At 41.0% G+C, this 24764-nt stretch overlaps 1 protein-coding gene across 2 annotated transcripts; it reads left to right on the top strand.

Moving 5' to 3' along the window:
* Positions 1 to 1529: 1529 nt before the first annotated feature.
* On the top strand, positions 1530 to 24577 carry poc1bl (POC1 centriolar protein homolog B (Chlamydomonas), like). 2 transcript variants are annotated; one of them, XR_007041137.1, is made up of 12 exons: positions 1530 to 1705; positions 4890 to 5341; positions 9710 to 9879; positions 13610 to 13799; positions 13935 to 14120; positions 14268 to 14385; positions 16103 to 16279; positions 21119 to 21250; positions 21583 to 21693; positions 22741 to 22893; positions 23026 to 23283; positions 23407 to 24577. XR_007041137.1 is itself a non-coding variant. In XM_047384657.1 (11 exons), exons 2-11 carry the CDS (start codon positions 4956 to 4958, stop codon positions 23155 to 23157), a joined length of 1755 nt encoding a protein of 584 aa, XP_047240613.1. In that variant the 5' UTR covers positions 1530 to 1705; positions 4890 to 4955; the 3' UTR covers positions 23158 to 24577. The 2 variants fall into 2 exon arrangements, 1 of the variants encoding a protein (XP_047240613.1); XM_047384657.1 differs by having other exon boundaries at positions 23026 to 24577.
* The last annotated feature ends 187 nt before the right edge of the window (positions 24578 to 24764 follow it).

Raw genomic sequence — 24764 nt, 5'->3', positions numbered from 1 at the left:
ATGCTGGGAGCTTTCAATGCTGACAAAAGAATGAATGTTTGCAAAAGGTGTTGTAAACACTGCTAAGTACCTTTCAGTGAACGTTCTCCAAGGGGCATTATACAAAATTTTCCTAGTGCTGTCTTACTGATCGCTTTTCTTCTTATTACATATCTCTTTCTGCAAAATTTTTAGAGATGTTTTGAAGCATCTATTGATTTAGTTTGAGCATTCAGTGTTCTTGAGTTGTGTTGCCCTGTGATGGACTGGGGACCTGTCCAGGATGTACCCCACCTCTTGGCTGTAGACTGCTGGAGATAGGCACCAGCTTCCCTCGTGACCCTGTCTGGAAGAAGTTGGCATAGAAAATGGATGGATGGATGTTCTTGAGTTTACTCCTACCAACAGTTAGAGCGAATCTCATAAACCTGGAAGGATGTTCAGTTGTCCTTGTGGGAATTTTCCTGACATTTGTTTATTTGTAATTTATGCTTACAAAAAAATTGAAAGGATCTCATTGTACAAAGGTATCAGTCAGGAGAAGAGTACAAAAAAAGCCACAGTTCACATACCATGGTACAGCGATGACAGTCACTGGCAACTAAAAAAAAACGTGGGGTAACAGCGATACTACAAAAACTTGACATTTCTTAAAAATCGAAATGTAAAAATCAGACTGGAACTGGTCAGGAACCCTACCAGTATTGCAGGAAATTTCAACAAGTACTGGTTGTGTTCTACATGTGACAAAAGATCTCCTGTATTTACATTCAAACACTTTATTGCCAAAATATTGGGTCACACCATCAAATCAATGAATTCTGGTGTTACAATCACTTCCATGACTGCAGGTGTAAAGTGTTTGATGTGGAAAAACTTGACTGACCTGCACAGAGTCCTGACCTCAACTTTCTCGAACACCTTGGAGATGAATTAGAGCAGTAATTTTCTCATCCAGCTATCAATACAGTGCCTTTGTGGAAGATGTTTACAGAATGGTTAAAGTGGCTACTATTGGCAAGTGTGGGTCCATCATGAAATTGGATCTTATAGATTAAGAAAATAATGTCATCAAAGTTCATGTACATGTAAAAGTAGACATATATAGTGTCAATACAATGATTATATGTCTGGAATGGGGGTGTCAAGGTTTCAAGACAGAAATCTTTTCTTCCTAAAAAAAAACATCCAGGTTAATATCTTACAGCACTTATTTCTATAGTTTACTTTTACATACCAGATAAGTATATGTATGTATGTATGTGTATATGTGTATACAAAGGTATAGATGTTTATGTGCATACATGAACTTATATGCATGTGTATGTGTAAAAGCTACTTAAAACAATTTGTTTGTTTCTTCCTTTAATTGAAGAGGAAAATGTCTTATTATACGTCGATCATTTTTTAAAAATTAAAAACATGATGTCTCCACCTTTGAGAGCCGCTGTATTTAATAGATTATTACGGGTAAGAACAGCTCTGGCTTAATGCCGTTCCAAACAGGCTTTTATTTTGAAAGGTCACACCGGAACCTGTGCGGACTTCGCGAGCCTCCCGCCACAGGTCAGCGCGAGCAAGAGAGTCCAGTTCGGAGGAGAGGATGTGGGTATGCTGACATCTGCACGCCAGCGGTTTAACTGGAAGACGACCGCAGGCAGGGTGGCAGAAAAAACGGCCTCAGCGACTTGGAAGAAACAACGAGACATGTAACCTTTCTGAGAAGGTAAGCCAAGCCCGTCTTCTTTAAACAAAAACTACTTTCCCCCCCCCCCCCCCCCCAACTGTCACCTTCGTTTTATTACAAAGTACGCTACAGGTTCTCCTGTTAACGTCGTTCAACTTATTTGCTAATTCTTAAAGCCCATACAGCTGAACAGTGCAAGGAAGGAGGCTAACTCTTGCTGGAAATAAGCTCTGAGATACTTTGGAAACTTTAGATTTAACGTTACGCTTCCGCATCACTGCTGCTGATGATCATCATATCTGCAGCGGCGATTATCGTTAACAAAAACAAGCAAAGTATTCGTCTTTTCTCCATCTGACCCTGAGTCAAGTTGGGCTCGTAACATTGATTTATTCTGTCAGATTTCTGGACCTGTTGCTGAGCTGTTTGTTAAGACAGCGGCTGGACTTCTCTATCATCGTCTAGTCAGCCTCTTCCTCTTCAGAATAATGGATTTGCCATTAACTAAAGCACATATCACATCTTTGTTTGAGTTCATTTTAAATTCTTTAAGAAGATAGTCATTTTATTCACTTTATTCAGTCTTTAAAATATTCCTACCAGTGTTTTATTGTCCTCAGAGAGACATCAGCTCAGATCTGAGAAAATTCAGTGATCCCCTTCTCCTAAAGTAAAGAAAAAACAAGGATAGGCCTGGGTGAGAGACACATGCCTTCCTGTCAGCTGCTGCTGGTGCAACCTGTTCCACTTGCGCCCTTTGTAACTATTTGTCTTTCTCTCCTTGACTGATGAAGAATAAATGAGCCATGCACACTTGATGCCACACATGCTGCTCATTTCAGGCTAACCAGGAAGAGCAGATGTTTGGAGATGTGTCACAAAATCAAGGCCTTCAATTTGTTTTATCACAGGAAGCGAGTGCAAATGTTAACACATGTCTATTGGGTTTTCTGACATTTGCACTAAATCAAAAAGTGGGTCCGGATTAAAGCCGCATCCCACTGCTCTCTTACAGAAAGCTCCCCGGTGTGGCTATCAGATTCAGAGAGAGGGTGGAAGGTGTGATGGACGGCCAATAAAAGGGGGTTTTGTTTGCAGGCGTCTCCATTTTGAAACCTCAGGAGTCCAGAGTCCTCTGGCCAGAGTCCAAACTGGAGTGAAAGGGCTGTGCTGCCGCCTTAAAGGACTGAGAGAAAATTGAGCTTCGTTTGTATCGTGGTTTGGTCGACTCTCACACAGCAGCCACACAATTTTTATTCTGATTGCAGCTTTTAATGAGAAACTACTACAATGCAAACAATTCTGCCTAATAAATGTGTCTCTGTGTTGAAATAGGAAGCTGCTGGGCTATTCTGTGCAAAAAGGGAAGCGATCTTGGCTTGTGCAGTGCATGCATCAGTACTTCCACTAAGCCTGTCTTGCATTGGTTAGCACACCAGTAAATGTCGTCCTGCTTTAATATTAATGCAGGCCAATTATGGGATTACTTTCAGTTCAGTGTGTCAACCAACTAAGTGGTCCATGTTTTGACGACAGCCTTCTTTTACTCTTTGGAACATTAAGCTCACTGTCAGGAACGGATGCTTAAAAACACTGTTTTTTTTTTCTCACAAACTCAAGCTAATCCCGCTTTTTTAATTTGCAACAGAAGATTTGTCCTTTTGCTGATATTTTTTGCAGCCTTTATTTTTGACTCTGTGAAAGAGAATTGGAAGAGAAAACCTAGACAAGGTCCAGTTTAAAAAAGAAATGAACCCAAACAAAAGTCTTGCTGATGCCCGACTCAAATACAACAAGTCTTTGGGATGTGAGAGAAAAACTGGGTCATTGGTTAGCACTCCTTGTAAAAGAAAAGATTTAAGGTAAATACATCGTTTTTTTAGCGGTAACATAATCGAACACCAAAAAAATGTAGAAAATATAACTTTTAATTTGAGAACATTTATTAGTCTTTTTTTAGGACAAGTTTTTATTTTAACAAAACTGTCAGTGCAACCCTTACTGACTAAACTCAAAAAATGTGACTTAAGATTTATTCGTAATTTCTGTTTTATTCTATAAGATCAGAGTTTCTAAGAGGTACACAGCAATGATGTTCTCTTAGCCACTCTTCAAAATGGGAAATACAAAAGAACACGGCATTCAAGTTAGGCAGATGTATGTTGATCTGCCCAAATCAGTTAGTGGCTGCACGAAAATAGCTACTCGCTTACATTTTCACATATACATAGTTCAAGCTTTAGGTCAAGTAAGACAAAAGTTGAGCCTTTTGGCCACAAACACCCCAGGCGGGTCTAGACTGAAACACCAAACAGGGTTGAATATGTGGGAAAGCGCCTCATACCACTATTAGGTACAGTGGAGGGTCTGTGAGACTGTGGGCCTGCTTGTCTTTTTAAAAAAAACTGAAATTAATCTAGTGTAATTTTTTCTTTGCAAGGCTTTACTACAGAAATAAATTCTGGGTTTACCCAAAGTGTTTTTATACACGTTTACCAAACGTGCTAATAAACATGGACAATTTTAATATGAGCTTTTTCTCAACCAACTTAAAGCCTGTGGAGTATTTTTTAGACATTATGCTGACATGAATTGGGATAAGAGACACTTAATGATCCCAGTTGGAGAAAATGTGAATAGGGTGATTAGAAACCTTACGTGATTTATCAAAACTGCAATGTTTTCCACCCTTTTCTTTGGAGCCTTGCTGTGAGGTCCTGTGGTTCAAACTGCATCGTTGTAATGAAGTTCATCAGGCTGGCAAACAGTATTCCTCATCGGGGTGTAGCGCACGCTCGATTTGTTCGGTGCATCGCTGTAGTGTCTGACATCACTCAGCATCTTCCATCTGTGCAGTTTCTATTTAATGAGCACTTTAATCCTGCCTCGAGCGCGCGATTACGTTTATGATGTTGATGTTGATTACTGCTGGTCGGCACGATTGGAGTTGTGTCCCCAGGGCGTGTGTGAAATTAGAAGGAGACATAATCTTTCTAGGGTGAATGTGTTTTTTTTCCCCTTAACTTGTATTGTATTGCACCGACTACGCCAAAACAAATTCCTTGTATGTCCAAAAACGTACTTGGCAATAAAGCTTTTCTGATTCTGATTCTGATTCTGATTATATCTGTTTTTCCACCTCTGCCATGCGTAATAAACATGTAATAAAATATAATTATTATCATTTTTTCATTTAGCTTCTTTCTATTTTTCTTTCCTTCAGATGGTTGTGTCCTTACGGACACCCTAAAGCTCAGCCCGTCACAGGGCCTCTGTGGTGCTTGCCGTCATGAGGGGTCGCTGCTCCCGAAAGCTGGGCTTGCTGGCCAAGGCCGGCTTCCTGCTGTGGCTGCTGTGGCTGGGGTATCTGTTGTTGGAACGAGTTTCTTTCCCAATGTCTTCCTCCACAGACGAAGATGAGGAGGAGAGCAATCTCCAGGCCAGGCAGCTGGCTATAGAAGAGAGTGGAATCGACGGGCTGCTGGCCAAGCCCGTTGTCATTAAGCCGCTGGCAGACGACAATGCACCCGGGGAGTGGGGTCGGGCCACTCACCTCAACCTCAGCCCTGAGGAGAAGAAGCACGAGGAGGAGACTGTTGAGCGCTACGCCATCAATATCTACGTCAGTGATAAGATCTCCCTCCATCGGCACATCAAGGACCACAGAATGAATGAGTGAGTAAGATAAAATACCTCAGTCTGAAGTGCTTGCCGCACTGACCATCCTAATCACCAACATAGGATGCCGGAGCTAGTTTAAAATGTCCATTTGTTTCAAAATAATAGAAAAGCCCTCTTTACATTGAATGTTCTCTCATCACCTCAGCTCTTAATATACATAATCAGTATAGATAAATAATGGCAGGAAGCTAGAAAAGAATCATATCATTATTGTTCTTGTATCATTTTAAATTGTGCTTGTTTTAAAAGAATTTAGAAACAGCTTAAATTGTTATTAACAGGTCAAAAGTTTAGAACTGGAGACTGGAAACTGGTCAGACTGGTCCATCTCTATACAGGTCCTTCTCAAAATATTAGCATATTTTGATTAAGTTAATTATTTTCCATAATGTCATGATGAAAATTTAACATTCATATATTTTAGATTCATTGTACAATAACTGAAATTTTTCAGGTCTTTTATTGTCTTAATATGGATGATTTTGGCATACAGCTCATGAAAACCCAAAATTCCTATCTCACAAAATTAGCATATCATTAAAAGGGTCTCTAAACGAGCTATGAACCTAATCATCTGAATCAACGAGTTAACTCTAAACACCTGCAAAAGATTCCTGAGGCCTTTAAAACTCCCAGCCTGGTTCATCACTCAAAACCCCAATCATGGGTAAGACTGCCGACCTGACTGCTGTCCAGAAGGCCACTATTGACACCCTCAAGCAAGAGGGTAAGACACAGAAAGACATTTCTGAACAAATAGGCTGTTCCCAGAGTGCTGTATCAAGGCACCTCAGTGGGAAGTCTGTGGGAAGGAAAAAGTGTGGCAGAAAACGCTGCACAACGAGAAGAGGTGACCGGACCCTGAGGAAGATTGTGGAGAAGGGCCGATTCCAGACCTTGGGGGACCTGCGGAAGCAGTGGACTGAGTCTGGAGTAGAAACATCCAGAGCCACCGTGCACAGGCGTGTGCAGGAAATGGGCTACAGGTGCCGCATTCCCCAGACCTGGGCTACAGAGAAGCAGCACTGGACTGTTGCTCAGTGGTCCAAAGTACTTTTTTCGGATGAAAGCAAATTCTGCATGTCATTTGGAAATCAAGGTGCCAGAGTCTGGAGGAAGACTGGGGAGAAGGAAATGCCAAAATGCCAGAAGTCCAGTGTCAAGTACCCACAGTCAGTGATGGTCTGGGGTGCCGTGTCAGCTGCTGGTGTTGGTCCACTGTGTTTTATCAAGGGCAGGGTCAATGCAGCTAGCTATCAGGAGATTTTGGAGCACTTCATGCTTCCATCTGCTGAAAAGCTTTATGGAGATGAAGATTTCATTTTTCAGCACAACCTGGCACCTGCTCACAGTGCCAAAACCACTGGTAAATGGTTTACTGACCATGGTATCACTGTGCTCAATTGGCCTGCCAACTCTCCTGACCTGAACCCCATAGAGAATCTGTGGGATATTGTGAAGAGAACGTTGAGAGACTCAAGACCCAACACTCTGGATGAGCTAAAGGCCGCTATCGAAGCATCCTGGGCCTCCATAAGACCTCAGCAGTGCCACAGGCTGATTGCCTCCATGCCACGCCGCATTGAAGCAGTCATTTCTGCAAAAGGATTCCCGACCAAGTATTGAGTGCATAACTGTACATGATTATTTGAAGGTTGACGTTTTTTGTATTAAAAACACTTTTCTTTCATTGGTCGGATGAAATATGCTAATTTTGTGAGATAGGAATTTTGGGTTTTCATGAGCTGTATGCCACAATCATCTGTATTAAGACAATAAAAGACCTGAAATATTTCAGTTACTGTGCAATGAATCTAAAATATATGAATGTTAAATTGTCATCATGACATTATGGAAAATAATGAACTTTATCACAATATGCTAATATTTTGAGAAGGACCTGTATATGAAGTTGAACTGCTGCATATGTAAACCTTCCCTGTGTAAGTTTAATCGCCCTTGGGAACCCATGTAGTGGCAAGGTCCGCTTATGCCTCAGGCCAGATCAGCCGTTTACTGGAATCAGTTTTGCGTTGACAGTTTGGAACAATGCTGGAGGCTCCTGAGATGTTCCACCGGTTTTTTTTTTGGTTTTGTTTTGATGATGATAGGTGAATAGATTTGTTCCGTCCCCAGCTAGTCTCAGCTCAACACCTATGATGAAACGCAGAGCGTGTCATCTTCTATTAGTAGCTTCCCCTTCCGGCTGTGGTTTATGCCTCACAGGCTTCTGCCACTAATGAAACCCAGATGTAAATGAAATGAAGAATGGAGTTTCTGTTTCAAACTTTCCCAAATCCTTTAAACATTTGTGGCCTGGTTGAAACAAGACATGAACTGTGTTGCTACTGTGTAACCAAAAAAATGGACTTAAGTCAAATCGAGGGAACTATGTGGGAGGTTCAGTTCACAGCCTGTGCTTACTTGAAGACATAAGAGGTATCTTTATCAATCACAAGCAGTAGTTCTGGGAGAACGAGTCTCCCTGGAACAAAGAATGACTCGAGTCTTAAGAAACTGCTGAGTTACCGGTTGGCAGGTGTATTTTTATTCTTCCGCTGTCAGAGTTTTAATACATATTTGTCTGCCTGATGCCGGTAGCACGGAAGAAGAGATACAGCATATCCGCAGAGAGTTCGCGATACAGTTTTGGCTTCTAGGAGTTCCTACATTGCTCATATCATTGCTTTTTGGGTGTGACACAACAGCTCCCTGGTATTTGGTAAATAACCAAATAATAACCAGTTTGGTGGACAATAGGTGGACGGATTTCCATTGTGAAATAATATTCTATTACAACTAAGTTTAAACTGTTGAAACAACTGTTAAAAGTAATGAACAAACGTCCAATATACACACAGTGTTTTAACTTTGTGTTGTATTTGGAACTTGTGATGTTAAATCCCGAGGCCTTGAGGCCTAATTTTAAAGCTTTTTCCACCTTTAAAGTGTGATATATGCTGTAGAATTCGACTAAACAAATCACTTTGTTTGGGGCGAAAAATGACAAATAAAAAGCTCTAACAACCTGACAGCATAAATGTGCAGACTTTTGAACTCTCTGATTAAATGTCAGCTTTTAAGGTTTGCCCATGCCTTGTAAACATATCTCTTGTCCACAGCCATCTTCAGATGACTCCACACTTGTCCTAATTTCATTCACCTTCACAAAAAAAACGGCAGTTTCATTGAAAGAAAACTAACCCCATAGCATGCTGCTGCTACCATCATGTAACTGTTGGCAGCCTCTTTGATCAGTCACTTTCTTTTTGTAATGTCACCGTTTTTCACTATATCCTCAAATTACTCATGACCGCCTTCACTGTGCCAAGGTGTGTAGATAATGCTTTGAAATTTAGTTTTTGTAAAATAAGCTCCTTCTGGCAGATTTGTTTGTTTTTCAGTTAAACTGGATTAATACAACATTAAAGCTGAACGTTTTAACCGCTGAACCTCCTGAGATTGATCACAAACCCATGAAGTGGTAGGAACCTAAAACTCTGACCTTTAAAAGTCGAAATGCCTCATGTGCATGAAAAGCAGTGAAACTTGCTGTAATGGTGCCATTTAGCATTACTTACTGCTTAGCATTTACTTCTAGAGGTGGACAGCTCTGCCAGAAATGGCATCACGCTCAAGATGAACGCGAAAAACTGCTTGGTCTGTTCACAGAACCGGTTTGCTGTTGCAGGCTACAGCAATTAATAAGGATATGACACAGGATATTTACCGGCCACACGCACAAACAGTGGAGACATGTTTACAGGCAGAAGGCTGCAACTGATTTAATGGGACATAAACAGAAAAAAATGAATTGTCTAATTTTACAGCTGCTGTCACCATCTTACCACTTTCAACAGTCTGTTGTTTATTTACTTACTTGCACTGTTCTTTATGTTTCTCTTGGTTATTACGTTACCTTCTTTTAGTCTTTATTAGTGTATTAAACTCTTGCATCATATCACATCCATAAAACAGAGAGTAAAATATCCCTTTTCTGTCTAAATCCCTCGTTTTTTTTCTCATTCTCTGATCTTTCAAATTAAATCATTTCACGTTTTTTTCTTCCTTCTGTTCTATTCCAGTTCCCTCTGATCTTTTTGATTCTTTTCATCTCTGTTCGCGCTCATTTCTGTGGTTTATCCCAAAGTACCGCTGTGGTATGTTGCTTACCCCCATCCATATTTCTGCAACTCTTTAGAGTTTTAAAGACTGCCATCTGGACCAAAACTAAGCATCCCCTTCTCCCAAGTAAAGTCATTAAAATGGAAATATATAAATAATTGAGCTTGCTGATGTTGTTGTGAATGGATCCTGAAGAAGCATATATTAATGCTTATATGAACTCTGTCTCCCTCTCAGATGCCGGACTAAGAGGTTTAACTACCGACATTTACCTACGACCTCTGTGATCATAGCCTTCTACAATGAGGCCTGGTCCACTCTGCTGAGGACAATTCACAGCGTGCTGGAGTCCACACCTGCCATCCTGTTGAAGGAGATCATCCTAATTGATGACTTCAGTGACCGAGGTGTGGAACACACAACAAACCTTGGGTTGTTTTTCTAACTGAGATGATGGGAGTAACTCTAAATGAAATGCTGCTGCATTTACTGTCTTGCAAAAAGTTTTTAAATCTCCTGAACTTTTTCACATTTTGTCAAATCCCAGCCATAAACTTTAATGTGTTATTGGCTTTCTGTTTGATAGACCAACTCAAAATGTTTTTTGGAAAGTGCGTTTCTATGCAACCCCCTTTAATTTGATACCCCTAAATAAAATCCGGTGTAACCAAGCGCCCTCAGAAGTCACCTAAATAGCAATTTGTGTCGTTTAATCTAACTTCAAATACAACTATTCTGTGAAGGCCTAAGGTAAACATTAGTGAACAAACAGTATGGTGAAGACTAAGGACTGCAGCAGACAGGTCAGGGCTAAAGTCATGAAGAAGTTTGAAGGAAACAATATTCCAAGCTTTGAGTGTTTCATGAAGTGCTGTTCAATCCATCATTTGGATATGGCTTACACTGACAGGCCGAGCAAGTAGAACAGTAATCAGAGAAGCAGCCAAGGGGCCCATGGTGACTCTGGAGGAGCTGCAAAGACCCCTGGCTCAGGTGAAACAAACAATTATTAGTCGTGCACTTCGCAAATCTGGCCTTTATGGTATAGTGGCAAGAAACAAAAGCCTTTATTGAAGTCCTGTATGTAGTTTTCCACAAGCCTTGGCGGGAACACAGCAACCATGTGGAGAAAGATGCTCTGGTTAGTTGAGACCAAAATGAAACTTCACATCAACCTGAGTATACCACTCCACTGGTGGTGGGGATGCTTTTGTTTGGCGGGAACGTGGAAGCTGGTCAGAGTTGATGGGAAGCTGGACGACACTAAAAGGAAGGCAACCCTGGGAGAAAACCGACAGGGGCTGCAAAAGACTTTAGACTGCGGTTGGATTTTACCTCTGAATCTTCTTTCCAAGTACTACAAATTGACTTGGGGTCAGAAAGGGGTTTGATGCTGTTGCAAGGCTCTGTATATTCCAGAAGTAACCACAAGACTGTCTTCTGAATCAAGTCAACAAACCTATTTTTAATGAGAATGAACTGTAGAGTCGGGAAGTACCCTAAAAACATGCCGTGGTGCATAGTTGAATTGAGCAGCTTTTTCCAAGTTATTTATTTTATTTTTCCGCAGCTCTCTGCTCCAGCCTTAGCTTGTCCCATTCTTTGGTTTCATTGCTTGTGCAAATGTGTGGTTTTGTTTTGATAGCAGTCTCCTATTTCAAGTCAATTCTAAGTCAAGACGTTGGTGTGAAATAGTTTAAATGTTCAGTGTGAGCATTCCTGACCTGCGGTGGGGTTTCGGAGATACAACGGTTTTCAGTCTAAGGGTACTCTCTTGGCTTTTAAAGAGCTTTCAGCTTCCTCACACAGATTTCATCAGTGAATGAAATATCTGCTTTCAGGAGACATGCGCCAACTCTGGGAACGATACGACTTTGCGTCAGAAACTGGATATAGGAAGAGCTGGATGTCTGTCTGTCCTAATGGAATTAGTATTAGAACCCAGCTGGTCTAGTCCGGCGGAGACATTACACTATGAGCCACTATGACGTCGTTTCCTCTCCTCTAACCAATGTTACCAAGCTGAGTGCTAGACGTGCCACACCCCTGAGCCAGAAAACTTACTGCAGACAAAAACTGACTGAAACAATCATTTGTTTTTCTTTAGCTTTTAATCCAACCAAACAGGGTCAACCTCACTGGCAATGTATGTCTTCGTCTCGGATCTATTTTACCCAGATGGCCAAGAAAAATAAATATCCAAAGTAACGCTTTCATCTCTTTCTTTTTTTAAATCAGTATTGACCCACATGTCTCTTTCCACGTGACAAATATGTAACAAGTGGAGCTGGTGGTTGTGGTATTTTCAGAAATCGTCCAGGATTAGTTCTTGAATCATTTGAGGTTTTGACATGTACAAATTACTTTTTGGCTTAGTCTGGATAAAAGAAAACTGCTTATGGAAGCATGAGCGAAGAAGGATGCAGTTTTATGTTTTCTTGATTTAAAGGTAGGCATTTGTTTTTACCCCCTTAAAGCACATTTTTTAAAAACAAAGCAAAACCCTTCCTTGTAATCTTAAATTGGTTTTGACTGATTCATTTTTAGCCTTTCTGAAAGATTTTAAGCTCTTTGGAGATGTTCTGTTGTTTAGTATTTTCTTTGTTGTGTCTCATCATATTTGCAGCAAAGACTCCTAAACTCAAAGGAATCGAGTAGTTGGCTTGACGAGTCAACTTTTTTTTCATCTGCAGTCTCTTTGTTAAAGGATACTAAACAAAACAGGTGGAAAGTCAGTGTTTTTGCCTCTAAAGAGTTCATTTAAAGAGCTGTTAGCTGTCATGTATCAGCAAAATGTGCAGTTTGTTCTTAAATGCCGGAAACCTGCACAGAAATACGAAGTGGTTCAGAACCACAAACTCTGACACAGAGTCAGGATATGTAGCAGTAAAAGATTTTTTGTAGATGTAACTAAGGCTCTCCTTACTTCAAATTAAGACCATCCTATGCTCTTCAAGGGCCATTCAAATACAGCTGAAATGCAGAAAAATTAGGAAAATGTTATATCTTGTGAAGTGGTCATGATGTCACTATTTTCTTCAGCTTTTCCCACCTGCTTCTCAGCGATATCAACAGCTTGGATGTCACATCTGTTCTGCATTGGTGTGAAGGAGGAAACATCTGCATCTTTAGAATTTTATCAGCAGGATAACAGGAAGCATGTGAAGGGATTTTCTATACAGAGGGCTGTGTGCCTCAACCAGCTTATGTACAATTTGGAGGGGTTTGCTTTTTTCCCAACTGGGAATCCTTTTTCCACGGGGAGTAGAGAACATGTTGATCTTGCAGTGCAATGGGCCTCGTCAGGGCCTAGTGTTTATTGCAGTGCTATTTGATGAGGTCTTTTTGCTTTGAGGTCAAGATGCTGCAATGCAAATATTAAATGCAGTGAGGTATCAGTATAATTTACCAGGCATGGGCAGAAACAGGTTGTAGCCTAGACATGAGGCCAATGAGGCCATCTCCCCCTTCAAATCCTCCATTGACCAAGATACACTGGTGCAAGAAGACAATTCAGTATGGGTACCTAGTATGGGTAAGCTACCACTGCTGCCACCATGCTCATCCGCACACCCTGATATGTGATCACGACTAACCATAGTGGTAACTAATCACAACCTGCCTCATGAACCTTTATTGCATGCTCAAGCATACACAAACCCTGAACACTCCATTGTTTATAATGAGGAGTTCTTCGTAACAAAGTCCCTAAGCTGTTGCTTACCTAAGCTGTTTGAAAACTAACCTGATCCGTCCATTCACTTAGGCAGGTTTGTTTGGTTTGAACAATTTGTTGGTCTGTGTGTCTTTTGAAACAAGAACAAACATCTCTAAAAAGGGTTGGGTATAAACCAGTTTTACATTTTACAAGAAAATCTGAAAATCTACAGCAAACATAGAAATAATGACAAATTTAAGAGTTTTGAAGGGTACTTTATGCTTTTTGAAGTATAAAGGAACCTTTTTTTGTTTTATAACCCTTCTGCCTACAAGGAGCAAGAAATGTGTTAATGCATATCAAATTAATTCTGAAAGTTAAAGACTGTGTTTAGTTTTCTGTGTATGAATTTTTACATTCAAAAAGTAGCACTAAAAGAATCTACTTCTGTGATAAACTGTGTGTTTTGTTTACAACAGCCTACCTGAAATCCCAGTTAGCGGAATACATCAGTAATCTGGAACGCGTGCGGCTCATTCGCACAAACAAAAGGGAAGGGCTGGTACGGGCACGTCTCATTGGCGCCACCTATGCTACGGGAGATGTTCTGACATTTCTTGATTGCCACTGTGAGTGTGTCCCGGGCTGGATCGAGCCTCTGCTGGAAAGGTAACCGATTAAGTTGATTTGGATCTTTCTGTGGAATTTAAAGACAATTTCTTAAACTTAGTTTCTAATTTTCTAATTTGTTAAGTAGAAAACTGTATCCAACCTTTTTTTTTTGTCTTGCTTTTTTGTATTCAGGATTGCTGAGAACGCCAGCACCATAGTGTGTCCTGTGATTGACACCATTGACTGGAACACCTTTGAGTTTTACATGCAGACAGACGAGCCGATGATAGGAGGTTTTGACTGGAGACTCACCTTTCAGTGGCACTCTGTTCCTGAAGCGGAACGGGAGAGGCGAAAGTCTCGTATTGAGCCCATCAGGTTAGAGTTTTTTAAGGTCTAATACTTGTACGAACAACTGTTTAACCAGATTAGCCTTTAAAAAGGCAGATATCTGCTTTTTAAAACCTTGGTGAAGCACACAGTACTAACTTTTTATGGCTTTCTCTTATCCCTGACTCCCAACAGATCACCAACTATGGCTGGTGGATTATTTGCTGTGAGCAAAGCCTTTTTTGAATACCTTGGCACTTATGACATGGGCATGGAGGTGTGGGGAGGAGAAAACCTGGAACTCTCTTTCAGGGTGAGCTAAGTTTTCCAAATCACAGTGTTAACTCCCAGTATGTCATTTAAGAAGACAGGACTTGGGGAATCTAAATTTACTTGCATCTCAGTAGCATAGGGACTGTATTTTTAAAGAATATAGATGAAAGCAGATGATACATAAACCGTGGCCATCACAAAGCCCGATCTTAGTCCCATAGCAAATTTGTGGGCAGAGCCAAAAAGGCGCGTCACACCAAGACGGTCTACAAACCTGACTCAGTTACACCCATTCTGTCTGGAGCAATGGGCCAAAATCCCAGCAAGCTATGATGAGAAGCTGGTGGTCAGATTTCTAAACTGTTTGACCCAGGTCATATAGTTTAAAAGACAATTATACCAAATACTAATAAAATGTATGTAAATTTCAGAATATGAAGAAAGTAAAAAAGAAATATCAGAAAAATTCCTTCTCTCTCTTATTATGTCATGTGGGAAATAGAAATGTTTTTGGTAATCTTAACTGACCTAAAACAGGAAAGGTTTATTCTGATTTATTGTCAGGCAGGGAGAAGAAGGTTTTATACAGCGTATGTAAAGCCCTGGTTTCATCAGTGAGGATCCTAAAAGTCACCGCCACGGTGCTTTTAGAACGATTCCTGTTCATTTCAGACACAGTCAGCCCTGGCCTCTGGGACTCATGACTTTATATAATTTCGCTTTGCTTTCAAAATGTCTTAGTCAGCCAGATAAATAAAGATTTTAGACTGCTTGTGGAACTGTGGATGCGTCTTTTCTCGCTGTGAAGATGAATGGGTGAGGGGTTCTGTAAGTGAAGAAGAAAACGCCACCCTCGGGGACTCTTTGCTATGCATCTTTAATGTTTTTTGAATTGGTTTCTGTTTCCGTTCTGGAGCATAGTGATAGGCCTGCTGGAATCACTGTGGTGTTGTCTACTTTTTAAATAAGCAAATGATAACGTTGCTGTAGAAAAGTTCTTTAACCTTCTTTTTAAGGTGTTTTTTGTTAATTTTCTGATGGACGTTCAGCTAGGATAAATCAATGCTGTAAATCAGTTGCTGAAATACCAAAGCAGGGGAGATTTTCTCCTGACTGACTGATGATCAAGACCTTTAATGCATTAGTTCAGAAGAACAATTATTGTTTCCTCAGATTGTTTGCTTTTTTTCAAATTTTCATTTAACCATTAAATGATATCTGTCATTTGCAGCAGGGGATTTTTCCAGTTTGTTCCAGTTAAACTGAAGTGTTTTATAATGACTAACCTAAATTTTGAACAACAATTTTTCTTCTTGTGAACAATTTGTGATCTTGCTGTGAAATATAATTTCTACGCAACTATGGCTGTAAAAATTCTAAATATCACCATTAGCAACTGACTGCTAGGAAAAATATGAATGAGATATTTGGGATGCTTGTTTTTTTTATTTGTATTTCTGCTCTGATGGTTACAATTAATTGTAATTGCAATAGTATTGTTGCCCAGTTTGTCCTTCAGCTCTAAAGCTTCTGATTACAGGAGGATCTGGAGTTCTGATTGAAATGAAAAAGGTTATTAACAATATTAGTAATTAAAATAATAATAATAATAAAATAGTAACTGGTAGTAAATAAAAATAATTAATGATAAACAATACAAAAGTATAATGAATAAAAAAGATAAAATAAATTGTAACAATATTAAAATGAACTGAGAGCCAATTTTCACTGTACTGTTTTACTTTTGTCTCCCACAGGTGTGGCAGTGTGGAGGCAGTCTGGAGATCCATCCCTGCTCCCATGTTGGCCATGTGTTCCCTAAAAAGGCCCCATACGCACGGCCCAACTTCCTCCAGAATACCGTACGGGCCGCAGAGGTTTGGATGGGCTCCTATAAGCAGCACTTCTACAACAGGAACCCTCCGGCACGAAAGGTCGGGCACTCAAAAACAAAAACAAAAAAAAGAAATTGTTAATATTTGTAACATACAGGGGTTAGACAATGAAACTGAAACACCTGGTTTTAGACAACAATAATTTATTAGTATGGTGTAGAGCCTCCTTTTGCGGCCAATACAGCATCAATTCATCTTGGGAATGACATATACAAGTCCTGCACAGTGGTCAGAGGGATTTTAAGCCATTCTTCTTGCAGGATAGTGGCCAGGTCACTACGTAATACTGGTGGAGGAAAACGTTTCCTGACTCGCTCCTCCAAAACACCCCAAAGTGGCTCAATAATATTTAGATCTGGTGACTGTGCAGGCCATGGGAGATGTTCAACTTCACTTTCATGTTCATCAAACCAATCTTTCACCAGTCTTGCTGTGTGTATTGGTGCATTGTCATCCTGATACACGGCACCACCTTCAGGATACAATGTTTGAACCATTGGATGCACATGGTCCTCAAGAATGGTTCGGTAGTCCTTGGCAGTGACATGCCCATCTAGCACAAGTATTGGACCAAGGGAATGCTATGATATGGCAGCCCAAACCATCACTGATCCACCCCCATGCTTCACTCTGGGCATGCAACAGTCTGGGTGGTACGCTTCTTTGGGGCTTCTCCACACCGTAACTCTCCCAGATGTGGGGAAAACGGTAAAGGTGGACTCATCAGAGAACAATTCATGTTTCACATTGTCCACAGCCCAAGATTTGCGCTCCTTGCACCATTGAAACCAACGTTTGGCATTGGCATGATTGACCAAAGGTTTGGCTTTAGCAGCACGGTCGTGTATACTGGTCCTTCTCAAAATATTAGCATATTGTGATAAAGTTCATTATTTTCCATAATGTCATGATGAAAATTTAACATTCATATATTTTAGATTTATTGCACACTAACTGAAATATTTCAGGTCTTTTATTGTTTTAATACGGATGATTTTGGCATACAGCTCATGAAAACCCAAAATTCCTATCTCACAAAATTAGCATATCATTAAAAGGGTCTCTAAACGAGCTATGAACCTAATCATCTGAATCAACGAGTTAACTCTAAACACCTGCAAAAGATTCCTGAGGCCTTTAAAACTCCCAGCCTGGTTCATCACTCAAAACCCCAATCATGGGTAAGACTGCCGACCTGACTGCTGTCCAGAAGGCCACTATTGACACCCTCAAGCAAGAGGGTAAGACACAGAAAGAAATTTCTGAACAAATAGGCTGTTCCCAGAGTGCTGTATCAAGGCACCTCAGTGGGAAGTCTGTGGGAAGGAAAAAGTGTGGCAGAAAACGCTGCACAACGAGAAGAGGTGACCGGACCCTGAGGAAGATTGTGGAGAAGGGCCGATTCCAGACCTTGGGGGACCTGCGGAAGCAGTGGACTGAGTCTGGAGTAGAAACATCCAGAGCCACCGTGCACAGGCGTGTGCAGGAAATGGGCTACAGGTGCCGCATTCCCCAGACCTGGGCTACAGAGAAGCAGCACTGGACTGTTGCTCAGTGGTCCAAAGTACTTTTTTCAGATGAAAGCAAATTCTGCATGTCATTCGGAAATCAAGGTGCCAGAGTCTGGAGGAAGACTGGGGAGAAGGAAATGCCAAAATGCCAGAAGTCCAGTGTCAAGTACCCACAGTCAGTGATGGTCTGGGGTGCCGTGTCAGCTGCTGGTGTTGGTCCACTGTGTTTTATCAAGGGCAGGGTCAATGCAGCTAGCTATCAGGAGATTTTGGAGCACTTCATGCTTCCATCTGCTGAAAAGCTTTATGGAGATGAAGATTTCATTTTTCAGCACGACCTGGCACCTGCTCACAGTGCCAAAACCACTGGTAAATGGTTTACTGACCATGGTATCACTGTGCTCAATTGGCCTGCCAACTCTCCTGACCTGAACCCCATAGAGAATCTGTGGGATATTGTGAAGAGAACGTTGAGAGACTCAAGACCCAACACTCTGGATGAGCTAAAGGCCGCTATCGAAGCATCCTGGGCCTCCATAAGACCTCAGCAGTGCCACAGGCTGATTGCCTCCATGCCACGCCGCATTGAAGCAGTCATTTCTGCAAAAGGATTCCTGACCAAGTATTGAGTGCATAACTGTACATGATTATTTGAAGGTTGACGTTTTTTGTATTAAAAACACTTTTCTTTTATCGGTCGGATGAAATATGCTAATTTTGTGAGATAGGAATTTTGGGTTTTCATGAGCTGTATGCCAAAATCATCCGTATTAAGACAATAAAAGACCTGAAATATTTCAGTTAGTGTGCAATGAATCTAAAATATATGAATGTTAAATTTTCATCATTACATTATGGAAAATAATTAACTTTATCACAATATGCTAATTTTTTGAGAAGGACCTGTATTGACTCTGTGGAGCTCCCGACGGACAGTTCTGGTGGAAACAGAAGAGTTGAGGTGCACATTTAATTCTGCTGTGATTTGGGCAGCCGTGGTTTTATGTTTTTTGGATACAATCCGGGTTAGCACCCGAACATCCCTTTCAGACAGCTTCCTCTTGCGTCCACAGTTAATCCTGTTGGATGTGGTTCGTCCTTCTTGGTGGTATGCTGACATTACCCTGGATACCGTGGCTCTTGATACATCACAAAGACTTGCTGTCTTGGTCACAGATGCGCCAGCAAGACGTGCACCAACAATTTGTCCTCTTTTGAACTCTGGTACGTCACCTATAATGTTGTGTGCATTTCAATATTTTGAGCAAAACTGTGCTCTTACCCTGATAATTGAACCTTCACACTCTGCTCTTACTGGTGCAATGTACAATCAATGAAGACTGGCTACCAGGCTGGTCCAATTTAGCCATGAAACCTCCCACAGTAAAATGACAGGTGTTTCAGTTTCATTGTCCAAGCCCTGTAATTCTGTGTCATATTTAACCTTCAATCATCATTTAGTCAGCTGTTACTAAATAAAAGGCCCAAAGTGTCCACTTTTCTGCACCTCGTTCATCTTCCACATAGAGCAGCTTATGCTTGACGTCAGATTTTGATGCTTAATTTGATATAATTCACCGGTCAGCATGCGATCTCACCCCATCTGCCTCACTGCGTCAGGCCTGTGTATCTGCATGGGGGTGCACAGGTGTGTGTGTGGCTCTCAGGTCTCAGAGTTGGGGGACCTGAAAAATTCATGAATCTCAGTTACACCTTTCTGAAAAAAGCGTACATTATTAATGTCAGGGATCTTTGATCAAACAATAAATTACCTGGTCAGAGGGAGAGTGAACACAGCACTGCTGGACTTGATCTCCTGCTGTTTTTAAATGGAGCTCTAAACATGCCACTGGTTCTGATTGGTGTGGAAATAATGGCATATAACTTTCATTAGGTACAACAACAGTCTGACAACTTTGTATTTTCCACATGTATTTTGTAATGTACTTTGATTGTTTTAGTAAATATAAGAGATCTGAATATTTAGAGTTGTACAAAAGATGAAAATAATAATTAACAAAATGCTTAAATACCTTTTTAAAATCACTTGAACCCGTGGTAACGATGTGTAAGCCGTGATGGTGATGGTTCTATCATGAAAGTCCCTCCCCCCCTTTGGGTCCCGCTCCAGCCTTGTTTGTCACAGTATAAATGTTAGTTTTAAGATTTGGTTTAATATTTATTGTTCTGACTGTAAATATAGGTGAGTTTAGGAAAGTATCAACTTTCTTGTGTCTAGTTGCTAACTTTTAAATATGAGCACACATGTGACTTGCTTGAATGGCATGTTCTCTTATCTTGCCAGCTTTGAAGAGTGTCTGTCATAAATGGCCCACTGTTTCACATAATATTTGTACCCTAGAAGAAATAGAAGGTTAATGACTACTAATTAAAAGTTCATCACTTCTGCTTAAAAATTGAAAGACTTACATTTATTTCATTGGAATCGTTAGGGGTGCCTCTAATTGCAACAACATGCTGCTAAATTAAAAGATGAAGGCTTTTTACACATTTTACCAGAGGTGCCAATACCTGTAGAGGGTGTTGTACACGAATCCATTTATTTTTCTTCCAGCAAACTTTACTTTTAGTCTTGTTTTTACATATACGAAAAGCAGCTGAACTGGCCATGTGTATCTGGAACATATTGGTTTTCCATTTCACCCTCAGGCAAAGCAAAGGATTGAGTTGTGTGAGGCTCATAATGGCTTTAGGTGGAGTCTGACGCCTTGATCCATACCTGCAGTTTGTGTCCTGAGGACCTCAAATGATTGCGGTTGTAGAATCGCCCAGCTCAGCCATCATATCCAGGATGTTAATATTTGCTTTCTTAATCTCAGAGTTTTTCCTTTTTTTGGAATGATAAACGGTAGAAAAGGTAAGAGCAGTGGCTCTTAACAGCGTTCACACCGATGTTAAATTTCAAGGTTTTTGAGTGTTAAAAAACAAAATATGATAAATTATTTTCCTAACTTTTTTCATCTTCTATGTGACCTATATTCTGTTCAATTCCACTTGAAAAACAGACAGCCTGGTTGCCTCATTGTGCACGGCCTTTTGTCTTGCAAGCCTACAACTTAGTTCAGAGGACACAGGATGTACGCCACATTTATGGTGAAAAAGGGTTTGGAAATGATTTATTTAATGATGGATCTGAATGTTTGGCTCCCAAAACCTGGAACTTCAACAGGGGTGTGTAAAGCCATTGTAGATTTAGAAACGAAGCACGCTTTCTAGACGGCCTTAATAGTTATTGTCATCATAGATAGCCATACACAGACCAAATAACACCAATCTCAATCTGGTATTTCAAGGTGATTTTTGTTTTTCTCAAACTTCATTTGTCATTTTATTTTTAATGTCACAGGAGAACTATGGGGACATTTCACAGAGGGTGGAGCTGAGGGACAAGCTGAAGTGCAAAAGTTTTGAATGGTACTTGAGGAACATCTACCCAGACCTACACGTCCCTGAGGACAGGGAAGGCTGGCATGGGGCTGTAAGTCTCTGCTAATCATGTATTTTATTTCATTGTGTGTTTTACTCTGTTTGTGCAGCAGCCTTGTTATTTCACATAGTTTGCAGATTTACAATATATTACGAGATTTACAATAGATCTCGTTGGAACACATACTAAGCGATGGAGAAAATGGCTGCTTTTGAAGCTAGGTATAGGGATAGGTGTGTTATTGTTTGAAAAACAAGCAAACAGCAGGTAGAAACCTCTGTGTTTGGCCTCTCTGTAGGACCTGCCTTTAGAGAGTCAATCAGAGGGATCAATCCACAGTGTCATCTCTTTATTGTTACTGAAAATAGTTTTTTTCTGTTCAGGTCCGCAGCCTGGGGTTACAATCAGAGTGCCTTGATTACAATGCTCCAGATCACAATCCCACTGGAGCCCAGCTTTCTCTGTTCGGCTGCCATGGCCAGGGAGGCAACCAGGTAATTAGTTTAACCCTTCTTTGTCGCTCTATTTTGCCCAGTGGAAGGCCGGTGGTTTCTGCTCAAACTCCCCGAAGTTGACTGTGCTGTCAAATCACAGGTGTTTTTAATCTAACTCCTGTCAACACCAGGCCATGAATGGCTCTGCGAGCAGCAGATTATTTGTCTGTCGTTTATATTTAATGCTGGAATCAGACAAAATCCCTGTGTTTTAGCTTCCACCTGCTTAATATATCTGATTACTCCACTGATGCACCACATCAGCTGTCCTCAGTCACAGATAGACACCATGTGTTACTGAAAATCAATGTCTGAATAGCTCCCCTGTGAAGTAAAAACCAGAAGGCCTCTCTCCACCATCTACCTCCTGTTCTCCCATGCCTGGCCCACATAGGAACCACATATCTCTTTAAAAGATACATGAGCCTAGCAGGTACAGTGAGTGGCACCGCCTGGGTAAACAAGTCAGAAGCCAGAAACAGCGGGCCACAAGTGATCCTTTTAATTAGAAATGAGTGTCACAGGCCTCGATGCACCTGAAAGATGGATGAGATGTGAAGAAGAGGATGGGGAAGTATGAAGATTGATTACCATACCCACTGTTTAAAGTTTCAGTTTGTTGAAATGACACCCGAGGGGAAAAGTTGGGATTTGTCTTCATGTCTGTTTGATTGAGAGGGCCAAGCCCTTCTCAGTGCTGATGAGCTCGCTAGTCACAAACTCAGACACACCATACTGCACTGAAATAAACACCAAACGTTTTCCTTTAACCCGTTTAAAGTCGTTCCAGAGAGATGTACCACTAGAATTATCTCAGATGTTCGTCCGTCCGTCTGTCACGTTTGACCCGTTTATTTCAAAACAGCTCAAGCTCAGTCAGATTTTGAACAACAGCATTTGTGAACAGCCATTTTCTAGTCTTTTCTCCGGCGTTATGCTGGCTCCACCAGGTTTTACTGTGTTGATTGTGTGTTTAAATCCTCAAGGGATATGAATACTTTCGCTAATGCAAAATAGTTACACAATGTGGCATTTTTTCTCCCCCAGTATTTTGAATACACTTCCCAGAGGGAGATCCGTTTCAACTCTGTGACGGAGCTGTGTGCTGAAGTACTTGAAGGACCAACCTCCATCAGAATGAGGCACTGTCCTCGGGATGGGGAAGCAAAGCCTCCTAGCATCATATGGGAGTTCAAACAGGTGAGGGGTTGATTTTTGGGCAGAGAAGTGCTCTGTTCCTAACAGCTTTTTGCACACATTGTTCCACAAGGTGATGTTTTCATCAGTGACTTACCTGAATCTGATCTCCCCCCCCCCCCCCGTTCTTCTTAGGATGGGACCATCTACCACCCTCACTCGAACATGTGCGTGACAGCGTACCGCACAACAGAGGGACGCACAGACGCACAAATGAGGCAATGCAACCTGGCCGACAGGAACCAGCTGTGGAAGTTTGAGTGGTAGAAAGATGAATAACTGTAGCAGGAAAACTCAAGTGACCTTCTGTGACCTTTGTGCAATTACTACACTGGAGGGCTTTTCCATTACCACCAATTTCCTCACTCCCAGAGTTTGCATTGGATCGAATCGGTAATAGCAAACAGAAAGGTCTTGAAAATGTCACTTTAAGTCAGTGATTTGCTCCATTGATTGCCTGGATGAGTGCAGAGTTGAGAGAATTGCAATTTTATCTGAACCTTTTCTTTAAACCAGCTGGTTTCATCCAAGTGCCTGCGGAACAAGAATGGAGGGCATTACATACCTGGGATCTCATGCAACAGCTTGTAAGGAGTGAAACTGATCTGACTGCCCTGCACATGAATCAAGAAGATTAAGGAAATTAATTCTTGAATTAGCTACATAGTCAAACTTACTACAAAGTTTTACGTGCAATCTATTTCATTATTTCTTGTGAAACTCTTTTGCTTGTGTATGCAGTTGTCCAGTGATGTAAAATGTAAGAATGTTGGCTGCTAAACGAAGCGCTCAGAATGTAAGGTCACCAGCATTTTGCACTGCACCAGCGATTTCCTGACATGCCCCATCATGTGAGAGGAACAGGGAGAAAGAAGCAGGGAGCGTGCTGTTGTCGTACTACACTTGCCTCTCAACTCTATCTCCTACCTGTGGTGCCAGTTTTTCGGCAGAGTTCTGCCTGAACAAGACTTGAAGAATTGATTAGGCTCCTGAACTGAAGTGCGTTTTGCCCCAGAGAGCTTAGCGATTTGACGGGACTGTTGTAATCTGTTCTTACCTGCTGCGTATTTCTAAGAGTGCCCTTTCAAACCACCTGTCACTCTGCCTGTGGAAAACCCGTCATCCTAAAATACCAGCAGGTGCCAAAATGCAAATTGCCAGCTTGTGTTGAATTTATTTTGGAGGATTTTCAATGGAAAAGAAAAACTGAAGTAAGCATTACTGTATTTAGTTTTGTCCCAAAAAAAGCCTTAAATTGGAGCACCTGTACGTGCCTTGTTTTCTGAGAATCCTGTGTTTCAACTGTACTTTAAAATCCATCCAAACGACTCCAACCTAAAATGAAATGTTCCAGGTTTTGTTGGGATTTAAGCACCCTAAGATACAGTGCAACTGCTGTTGAGACTGCAAGCCAGTTGCAGTTTAAGTCTGTAGCTTTGCATGCGTGAATATGAGATATTCACTGCATACAGTTGAAAACATTTAACATGGCTTCTGTGTTGTGTTACCTTTGCAAATAACTTTTGTTTTAAGGGACCAAAGGGGGCAGCGCTAACGTAAAGCTCTGAAACTACTGAAAATGTAAAAGGGAAGTGGTTCACTTTTAATAGATGGGTAATTAAAGGGAAAGGGATTGAAATGATTGATTTTACTGGGATTAATAAATAAACTCTAACCAGAAATACTAGTTTGCGTTCTGCTTTTACTGTCTCTACTTGAAACGTATGTGCATACACGTAGAAAAGCTTAAATTGTGCCAATTTCCATTGCTCTTACATCACAAAGATCCCCTCATTCATAGCTGTTTACCACCACCTACTGACAGCAGAGGATATAACACTGCCAATGGAAGGTTGTTCACAACAGGAGGGGAG

This window comes from Girardinichthys multiradiatus, chromosome 13, assembly GCF_021462225.1.
Source record: "Girardinichthys multiradiatus isolate DD_20200921_A chromosome 13, DD_fGirMul_XY1, whole genome shotgun sequence".
In the NCBI taxonomy this organism is placed as follows: Eukaryota; Metazoa; Chordata; class Actinopteri; order Cyprinodontiformes; family Goodeidae; genus Girardinichthys; species Girardinichthys multiradiatus.
This window is presented reverse-complemented; position numbering and strand designations above follow the sequence as displayed.